The 10,753-nt window shown below is 37.6% G+C and overlaps 1 protein-coding gene across 1 annotated transcript; it reads right to left on the reverse strand.

Moving 5' to 3' along the window:
- Positions 1-650: 650 nt before the first annotated feature.
- tha1 (threonine aldolase 1) lies at positions 651-10,371 on the reverse strand. The gene is made up of 7 exons (XM_079475779.1): positions 9,855-10,371; positions 8,688-8,771; positions 8,287-8,375; positions 7,663-7,848; positions 6,226-6,363; positions 3,304-3,496; positions 651-2,456 (listed from the first exon to the last, which is right to left on the reverse strand). Exons 1-7 carry the CDS (start codon positions 10,105-10,107, stop codon positions 2,149-2,151), a joined length of 1,251 nt encoding a protein of 416 aa, XP_079331905.1. The 5' UTR covers positions 10,108-10,371; the 3' UTR covers positions 651-2,148.
- Positions 10,372-10,753: the final 382 nt, after the last annotated feature.

The following is a 10,753-nucleotide window of genomic DNA, read 5'->3' on the forward strand; positions in this document are numbered from 1 at the left end:
CATTAATAGATGTTTTATGCCTGCTTGATATTAAATATGTGTATTTCATGAAAAGGCCTTTCTGAAATAAATGTATTTGAATTCTGCATCTTTTTTTAACTGTACAGCTGCCGGCTGATCTGTAATTTATTGAAACGGATCAGACACTTTTAGAAAACATGTGCTGACACGGATGTAATAGATGGCATATCGAATTGTGGTTGTTTGTCTCCTCATGTTTCCACGCGGATTTTGTTTATAAGTTAACAATCCCTGAGATGGAAAATATGTTGTTGCTTTTGTAAATACTGCTGTTTTTTCTTTAAACAGTTTCTCAGTTTCAGTCGAAAGTATTTGTGTTTTTATTTGTGTTCTTGACGGCGTTGCACTTTAACTTGATTGGTATCTGTTGTTATATCTGTCATATATTTGTTACGGTCCTGTCAAAAAGAGTTTTATTGTAATCGTGCCACATATTATTCTGTTTTTGATTAATGCCACAAGCAGAGAACATTGTTTCTAGTCAGATATCCTTCAACATAATTGTAGATGTGACCTTTTGGATGTGATCTTTGTGAACTTTGGTGTTACAAAAAAATTTCAGTATAAAGATATTGTTTATCCAAAGGCTGGACTTTCCCTGACTAACAGACAAATAACGTAAAGAGTTTGGTTCCAAGATGAGACAACTCAGTTTTTTATTGTGCATTTCAATTAATATCGATTGAATCTGCAGTTTGTCGTTTCTAAAAGAATACAGCTAACTAACACAATAAAACTTTTTTTCTAGAGTAATTTCCCTAATCCTGTTACTAAACCACAGGATCAAAAGTGCAAATTTACAGAGAACTGGAACTCTTGACAGATTGTGTGACTGTAATATCTAACATGGCTTAAACAAGAGTCCTGCAGTGGGTTTAATTATGATAACAGGATGAAAGTGACCATAAGGGGTTCTGCTGTAACGCACTCTCTTGTGGAGACAAGAAATCAAGTTCATTTTCAGGTGTGAAAAGAAAATTTAACAAGTGGGGAACAAGGCAACCTATAGTGTTTAATTATCATTGAAATGCCTTGTTGTTTGAAGACACAAAATGCAGGCCTGAATGCTTCTTTCCAAACTGAAATTGATGATGTTTGATTCGTGTAAATAACCGCTTCCTTTGATGAAATGACTGGCCATCTTTAAATGTTTTATGTCATTAAGTTGTACAGAAATTGCATTTTGTTGCAATTTTGTCAGCTTATAGTCCATGCATCTGAACCCACATTCCACAATTGTGAGAATCTTTTCAGAGACGTTCTGTTGTTGAAGCCTCCGTAAGTTACACAGCCATAAACAAGCTCAAATTGATCACATATAGCTGATATTAACGGGCTGACTTTGTGCTTCCCTCACATCCAAATATTCTTAAAATTTTAAGATTTTGTACGAATGTATATACTGTAGAAACATACAACACTCTTTTCCTGACTATAGTAATTCATTCCGTAAATACTGTAATTGTGGATACTGTATCAGCATAGTGCTTCGAAAGGGAGGGGGAGCGCTGGAGGGAGTTATTCGTTTGTTGCAATTCGCAACCTCACTGCTGGATGCCACTAAAATACATACATTGGACCTTTAAAGATAAGAACGAACATGCACCTAAAATAGATTAAAGCTGTATTGTTTACAGAATTGTCACCCAGGACTGGGCAGTGGCTCTGATCTTTGGATAGATATGTCCTGCAGTAAATGCATTTGCTGCTGTCGTCATGACGATGTCTCTGCACAGTCTGCACCGCATCATTACATGGAGAACACTTATGTAACATGTGATGAAAATAATAAACCTAGAAAATCATCACAGGTGCTTTGCTTGCTTTTTTTAATCTTCACACCACTTCTGGTGCACAATGTATGCAATTGAACACAAGAAAAATTTCAAATCTAATAAGAACAATTTATTGTAGAAAACATTAAAACACTAGTGTCATTTGGGCTGTTTTAACCGACCACCAAGTTGAATTGGCATAACACCACTCTATAAAGTGCAAGTTTTGGTTGGATTTTCAAACCGGAGTGCAATGCTATATAATTTGGAGTTTTAGTTCAGTTAAAACCTTTAAGCAGGAGTTTAAAAATGGTGTAAAGGCACCAAAATGGTGATGGGTCGAGAATATTTCTCATCCTGCTCTGACAGACGTCAGCATGAGTTGTTGGGCCACAAACTGAGCCTTCTGTATAGCCAGCTCAGTGTCTTCCTCACTGATGTCCAGATGCCACACAGCCCTTATTGCACCTCCGATGTGAGGGAACATCAACACCCGGACCCCCTGGCCTAGAGCCTTTACCTCCTCCTCATCAACTACAGCCATCCGCTCACAGAACTCATCTGAGGTCATGTAGTCATCCTGCACACGGAACCTCAGGATGTTGGTTTCCACGGATGCCAGGTCCAGCTGGTACAAAGGAGGGTCACACTCTGCAAGTGCTACATGAGACAACGTGAGAGCCATTTAAATAGATTTTTTACTTTTACTGTCCTCTAGGTCATTTTGTAATTAACAATTGTAATTAATAATAGACTACAAGTTCTGCAATTCATTTTCTTATATGCATAATCTAGGTCTAATTTAAAGAGCATTAGTTTACAGCAAGTTTATATAACAATACTCTCTTAAAGGGAAAGCTCACCCAAAAATGAAATTTCAGAAATGTTTTACTCCCCCTCTTGTCTTTTCAAACCTGTATGACTTAAGTAGGGGCATTAATTCATTTTCCTTTTCTTATTGGTTTTATGTAATCATGTGTTTTTGGGTGTGTTCACTTCCGTTTCGGTGGTAAGGGTGAGCGACGGGATGGCCGATTTTCTGTTGACCGTACAGCCACATAAAGCCATAATGTTTGTTTTGTAAAATAAAACTGCTATGACGTATACAAACGTTTCCCCCTTTCTCAATCTATACTGCAAAATTGTTGGATGCCGAAACAACTTACTTTCGTCTGCAGAACACAAAAGATAATTTGAAGAATGTTGGTACACAAACAACGGCGGCACCCATTCACTTGAATTGGTTTTGTGTCTATACAATAGAATTGAATGGGAACCGCTGTTGTTCGGTTACCAACATTCTTCTAAATATCTTCTTTTCTGTTCATACAGGTTTGAAATGACAAAAGCGTGAGTAAATTATGACAGAATTGTCATTTTGGGGTGAACTTTCCCTTTAAAGTACATTTCTGCTTTAAAAGTGTATGTTGGTGACGGTTGCTGTGTGGAGATGAAATATACATATAGTATTGTTGAGAGTTCAAGGAACTCAGTGGGGTTCTGTCACCTTGAGCAAAGCGTTTGGTGTTCCTGTGGTCCTCCTCCAATCTGCCAATCAGGTCTGAAAGGGAGATCATGCCAGCTGCTGCCAAGATGCCCGTTTGCCGCATTCCGCCACCAAGTACCTTGCGGATACGAACTGCTCTCTGTATGAAGTCTTTTGACCCACCAAGTATGGTTCCCACAGGTGACCCCAGTCCCTGCCAAACATCAATTGAGATCAAATGAGCCCTTGCGTTTCTGTATTATGCTGTCAATAGATTAATCATTTTTTGCGCAATTAATCGCACCCTTTTCGTGAGATACAGCCTTTAAATAATCACCTTAACGCCCATCACATGCGCACTTAAATTTCATTAGCACGCGGCCACTCTAGGGGACATTCACACCAATTCCTTTACATCACAATATTGGAGGTAAATGGCATGGCATTTGGCATAGACTTTGGCTGTGTTATATTGTGATGTGAAGGAATTGGTGTTAATGTCCCATAGGTAATGTGAGTGGGCGCATGATAATGAAATGTATGCGTTATTGCGAAATTGCATTAAGGTGATTATTTAATGGCTGTTAGCAAAAATACAGTTTAGAACACCTTCAAATATGGATATAAACGCGATTAATCTATAGCGTAAATGTGACACCATCGGCTTACCATATATGTGTACACCCGACGGGACCGCTGTCATGTTGAGCGGTGTTCCACAGCAGGAAGCTGTCAATCTATACTAGACGTGTCAATACAACCATTTCAAATCGTGCCCAAATAGTTTAAAGGCTTTTATATGAATAAGAGCCTGATAATATAATGTGACGCTAGACAATGATGACAGAAAAATGGATGTTGCGTTAATGGCAAACAATATTTTTAACAAAATCGCATGCGTTTCCGTGTTAACGTTGATAGCCTTATATGTATACATATATTACTATAGGATATTTGTACTGTATTGCATTAAATAGATGCGTGTTTTCATAGATGGCACTTAAATTAATTTGATACACAACGTTTGGAATATGCATGCACATTTACATGCATGCATGCACATATCTTACACAATGCATGTGCACATAGACCTTCGTTCAATAAACACTGCAGGCTTACAGCAAGACAACTTCTCAAACACAGTATGTACTTATTTATACATTCAAGTATTTATGTATGTGCAAAGTACAATGAAAAACATAAATGAAAACTCCTTCTTAAATACACATCACTCAATTATTTTATCCTCAGTTATAATGTGACAGCAACAACAAAACAGCTGTAAAAATGTATGAGAATTCAAGTACACGATTGTTATAATATCGCCTGGAATTGACGGTGAGAACAGATTTGATATTCACATTCATACATTTGTCTATAAGCCCCAATTACATTTAATGTAGTTTTACAAAAGAGAAGGAGAAAGTCTTTGTGACTGAAAGAATCGGCGTAATTAAAATGCAAATACGCTTGTTGACATCTTCTCTAAGGATTTTGCTGAGGATTGAGAATGATTCGTTTTTTTCTCCAGGGTTTCTTCAATCGACTGTGTGTGTGCATGTGTGTGATGATCTTGGATATGATGGGGAATAATGAGTGGTGTCGTTTCAATTCCCAGATATGATTACAAGCGTGTCATCAGAAGAAAAGGTTACACTTTTGATGCTATGAATAAAAATAAGGCTTGATTATATAGATGCGTGAGACACCTCCAGCGTGCAGGTTATAAAGTATTGAGCACTGACTTCAACAAGGTCACTTTTCAATGCCTCCAACACTTAAACTATTCTCCAGTGAGAAACTGTGCACGGTCTGTTTCTCCAGTGAGAAACCCTGAGGTCTATGGACTGAAACTGGGAGGCTTGTGTTGAGAATGATTCAAGTAACTTTTCTGGACATGGAAATTACTGGAAAAAGCACTTCACACGGCAGAAAAATCACTCTAGTCTGTTTGTGTTATTTTCTTAGATTGGCAATTTTGTAGCATTTATATAGACAGCATACAAAAGTAAAGTTATGTTTATTGCATTAGTGTGTAAATCTGCTCTGATTGGTTCCTTGTTCTTATGTTTTTAAATCTAATTTTCATAATTTACATATACATTTAGTCATTTAGCAGACGCTTTTATTCAAAGCGACTTACAAAGAGTTCGGGGAGCAATAAGCGATATGTCATAAAAGAGCAATAGTACAGGTGCTAATATAAAGTTACTAGTTTCAACAAAAGCTAGACCACTACCTGTTGAGAGAAGAGGGTTTGTGTACGTTTTTTGTCTGTCAAGTATTCGCGGAAGAGTTTTAAGTAGTTTTTTGAAGGGATAACTATTTTATTTAAAGTCACATTCATACTTTGAAGTTAAAGGGATCCTATTATGCCTGATTTTCAAAGTGTTTATGATGTGCCAGACAATGCTTTATTTATATTTTAACATATTTCACCTGTGTTTTACACTGTCATCTTGATTATTTAAAAACTGGTCTGATTGGTCAAGCTGTGCCTGTCTTTTGTGATTGGTCTACCCCTTGGTTTGCGTTCAGATGTCCCGTCAATTACCATATCCGTGTTCCAGGGGGGAGGGTCAATGTAAATTTTGGGATTCATGATGTCACTAATCCAGAAAAAAAGTTTGTTGTGGTGCCAATTGTGTGGTTCATTGTATTAAAAAGTTATTTCTGTTAGAGAAAATATCCTCCTTTTCTGTGAGCTTTACAATTTGGCCGATGTTATTTATTCTCAGACATCTTCTTTTCCCCACTGAATATAATATAATTAGAATATTTTTCCATTTCCAATTCATTTCCTTCGACAGTCAGAAGTGAAAATCTGACTTTTTTAGGACCATGCACAATCAAGTCATGCCTTACACTAAAATTTCCATAGGAAGTGGAACTAACTGAAGCAGAACAGCTAAGAGAGTCATATGAATATATAGTAGCACTCACCTTGGACAGACACACACTGACAGAGTGGCAATGCTGTAATATATCAGAGGGGCGGACACCTTGAGCCACAGCAGCATTCATTAATCTCGCTCCATCCATATGTACTGCCAGACCAAACTTATCAGCCACAGACCGAAGCTTTGAACAAGAGAAACATACACTTACAGTCGGGTCTGGGTTTTGTGCAGGCCAGGCAAACCAGACCCAGCTAATAATTTTATGCTATGAATTTGACTACACGCAATTCTTTGGTCATTCAATGTTGTAGATTTGTCTTCACTGAAAAGTTTAAAATAGGAAAACCCATCAATACAAAGCAGATGTCCATATACCTTTGGCCATGTTGTGTATTTATTTATGTGGGTCAAAGACGAAATTCTAATACTGCTTTAAATTGTTGACAATGTAACATAATTTTTTAGTTTGGATTAAAATCATGCCTTAACAATTAGAACATGAGATATATTTACAACAGAGAGTAGACAGAAAATATTTTGTTGCTATCCTGTGTTTGCGTGCATGCTTTGTTATTTCACTGATGCGTTTTATGGCAACAAATTGAGAATGTCTAACTGAACTAATGCATCCTTCGTGTGCACCCTCTGATGGAGAAAAACGGCATGGGTCACGACTTTTATAGTGTAATGGAATATAATAGTTAATTTAATATAAATTCAAAAGAGCCTGCATTCTCAAAAACTGTAACATTTCCATGATAGTCCATTATTGAATTTTTGGTATTTTGGAGCTTTGGTGTCTACTTTATACAGACATCAAATACTGTATAATACAGGCTTTTCTGCTCTGATAGTTCTTGGCCAGGCACCCACTTTGAGCCGATATGCATGCTTTTGTTTTTTCTACCAAAGCCATTCATATGCTTGAATATATTGCATGAGTCACAATCCAGGGGTTGCTAAAAACTTTCATTTTTGTGAACAAAATGTTTAACAATAAGGCTGTCACAGAAATGCACGGGTACAAATATGTGCTAAGCAACCAGCTTTGTTAAAGAGCTTTGTATCATTTTTAAATAACTCCTGCGTGAGGAGGCAATTCTCTCATCATTTGCACCAAATACCACCCATGCATTTTGCTCTACCTCAATAATATATAATTTTGTGTGTTCACAATTTATCATGCATTCACTATATTTATTCCCTGCAAAGCGCAATTTACGAAATTCGAGTTTTTACTTTCCGAACGACTGCAGATCGAACATTCGATATCGATTTATATGTCTTGTGTATGTGTAGCTAGTGGCAACTGACAGGAAGTGGCCTTGTCAAACCGTTGCACAACACCTATTTTGTTCTGCAGTGATGTTTTGTTTAAACACGCATTTGTTAAAAGAATGTTGCCAGACAGGATTGCTCCCCACCCGTCACTATATTCTCTATCACGCACAATTCATGAACCAATGTTCAGGTCACTTACCTCCTGCAGGAACGAGAGAGGGAGTACTCGCCCTCCCTGAATATTGTGCGTGTTTTCCACGCACACCAGGCGAGAGCGTGGGTAGTGCGGGTTAGGGTAACCATGACGGATCTTGGAGATCAGCCGGTCTAGGTTGAACGTGCCATCGGCAAGTGTAGTCAACGCAACAGAATGGACACCTGCGAGCTATTAAGACAGAGAAAGACAACATTTCGAGATAATGAGCTTTTCGTCAAGTATAAACACTTTTGACCCTTTGTAGACATTTGGAAAAAAACTTTCCCAAAAGACTGACTACATTATTTCATTTGATCCGCAATGCCCAAAAGTGTGTGTGTGTATTTCTGAATACGCTGAATATTACACAGACTGTTAATAAATAACAATTAATAATCTGAAGTTAAAGGGATAGTTCAAACTAAACAGAAAATTCTGTCATAATTTATGCCACCCAAAACCTCTGTTGACTCTGTGGAACACAAAAGAAAATATTAGGAGAAATGTCTCCGTGGTATCCTCTTTTGTGTTCTGCAGAAGAAGTATTGTATGTAATGCAATGGGTAATGCAAATTTTTGGGTGAACTATCCTTTAAAAAGAGAAATGTATCACTCCATTGTTCATACCTGTGCACTTCCACCCTGCTCATAGATATAAATATGAGAGAGGTCACCTAATAGCATCTCATCTCCCCTCTCTCTGCAGTGCGCCATAACTGACAGAGACACAGATAAAGAAAATATGCGTCAGAGAGGAAAACATGTTGGGAATAATAGTTCTGCTCTACATTGAATGTTAATCTGGTGTGAACAATAACTAAATTCCGTGAATAATAAATATATAGTTTTTATCAATAAAAAACTGTATCATTTATAAAAACATGTGATTTAAATCCCCAGAGGTAGTGCTCAAGCAGAGTTGTGGTCCAAAGAGAGAAAAAAAGCATCACATTATGTTCATTTTAACCCCAAGACACAATTGTAAGCTCTCTTTATTAATAGCTCTGGGTATCGTGGTGCAGTCGTACCTGCAATGAGATTACCCATCGTTCCTGTGGGGACATATAAAGTTTCCTCCATGCCGAACATTTCAGCAGCTTCTTTTTGTAGTTCTGTAGGAGTGACAAAACAATTTGACGTATATGATGTTTAGATATGTATTATTCAATTACAGTAGAAGGTTTGGACACACCTACAAATTGTCAATAAAGGACTGAATAAAATACCATATTTGGATACTTCATTAAAATACATACAACACTGCAACACATTGATGTTTTCTCAACCAAATCATGAATCTTCACATGGGATGTTTTTTTAAACATGCTGTCAGTCCACGTATTGGCACCTCTTTATTTGCAATTTAGCTATACCGTAAAATACAAGTATTGAAAATGTGACTACTAGGCACCAAAATGTAAAAGGTGCTAAAATCAAGGGAACAAAGTCCAGGCTAGTAGGCACAAACTCTTACTCATATCGTGCTAGAGATAGTCACTAGAAAATGTAGATCAGGATAATCATATTAAACCATCTAAAACTGAAAAAACAATAGAAACCTTATCAGAAATTCGAACGCATTTAATGTTTATAATGGACTATTGTATTGGTTTGAATGGACACTATAAAACGCAAAGCATTGAAGTAACTGTGCAATGGTTTTAATGGTAAACAGCAGATGGTTGAAAGCATTTGAATTTGTAATGTTATTGTATTTTTTCAGCATGGTGAAGTGTTTCTTAAAGATTATATGAAGTTTTAAAAAAAAAAATTTTTTTATTGTGCATTCCACTTAATATAAATCAAACTGCAGTTGGTTTGTTTCTATTTAAGCCAAAATAACTTAAAAGAAAATACAGCTAATGGATGGAACATACTAAAAGACTTTTTTAAACTAGACATCATACACTTGCAGACTTTTTGATAGTTTCAGATATAGAAACACACTAACTGGCCAAATCTGCAGACTGGCATTGACTCGGACAATTGTAGTTGCTTTAAGCCTTGACACAATAAAACAAGCAAAACATGATAACATAAAAACAAACATGATTTTGGAAAATGTTTGAAAACGGAGTATCTCTCTATATATGAGTAAAAATAAAGTAGGCTATCTTTAAAAAGTATTTAACACATATAAAAATGCTGGTATACGTTTAAAACATTTTAAAATATTTTAATGTTGTGTCTCTAACCATTAACAACTGGATCCTCTCCAAACACATCATCTCCGACGTCTGCCTCCGCCATGGCTTTGCGCATGGCAGCTCCAGGTTTGGTGACGGTATCGCTCCGAAGGTCCACGGTGCGAACAGCTGACCCGACTGCGGCCATCTGCTGGGTTCCGTAACACAGCCGCCGCACCGGATCGACGCGGAAAACACGCCGGTGTTTGTGCAAGCAGTGGCGGAGTAAACGAGCTGTACATGTGAATATTTTGGAGGCCATGTCTTCTTTTCACTTACACTATATCCAACAATGGGACTTTTGGTGAACTTTGCTTTAGGCTACTGTAGAGGCAAATCATTGACGTAGGTGCGCTGAGCTTTCAGACATAAATAATGGAATAAATTGACATCGATCAGTTTACAAGACAGGTCGTGTGCGATTGTAAGCTACATTGTGATGCTTGGTGTGAGCCTCAGACATGCTATTGCAGGGCTGGTCAAATGGCGCCCCGCGGGCAGGAGGCCCGTCAGTCACCTTTTCCTGGCCCGCCTTGGCGCCTTCACGTTTCAAATAAATAAATACTCGATAAGTCGCATTCCAAACGCGTCTTCTGCCCTTGAAAGTAACTGCAGGAAGGGTACAGATAAGGGAAAACTGTGTTGTTTTTATTACTGCATTCATTATGTACGAAAATATTTACGAAAACAGCAGTTCATCTCCCTCCAGAACTCGACTTCAATGGATCTGCCCTTCCAAGTGCGCGGGGCACTTTAATGCGGAATATGTGATAATAGCGTACCTCCAGCACACATATCCTCACGCAATTGGCATGATGGGTGAGATTGGGCTCGAAATTGCATATGCTCCATACATTTGGGCGAGTCTTTTAATCGCATACTCTCCCTAAATGTAACCAATGTGACTT

The sequence above is a fragment of the Barbatula barbatula genome (genome assembly GCF_947034865.1).
Source record: "Barbatula barbatula genome assembly, chromosome: 16".
Taxonomy (NCBI): domain Eukaryota; kingdom Metazoa; phylum Chordata; class Actinopteri; order Cypriniformes; family Nemacheilidae; genus Barbatula; species Barbatula barbatula.

Coding starts and splice junctions, on each gene's coding strand:
- tha1 (XM_079475779.1), bottom strand. CDS start 10,107: ATGGCCTCCAAAATATTCACATGTACAGCTCGTTTACTCCGCCACTGC. Junction 8,772..9,854: donor AGAGGATCCAGTTGTTAATG/GTTAGAGACACA, acceptor TCACTCCTACAG/AACTACAAAAAGAAGCTGCT. Junction 8,376..8,687: donor GATGGGTAATCTCATTGCAG/GTACGACTGCAC, acceptor TGTCTCTGTCAG/TTATGGCGCACTGCAGAGAG.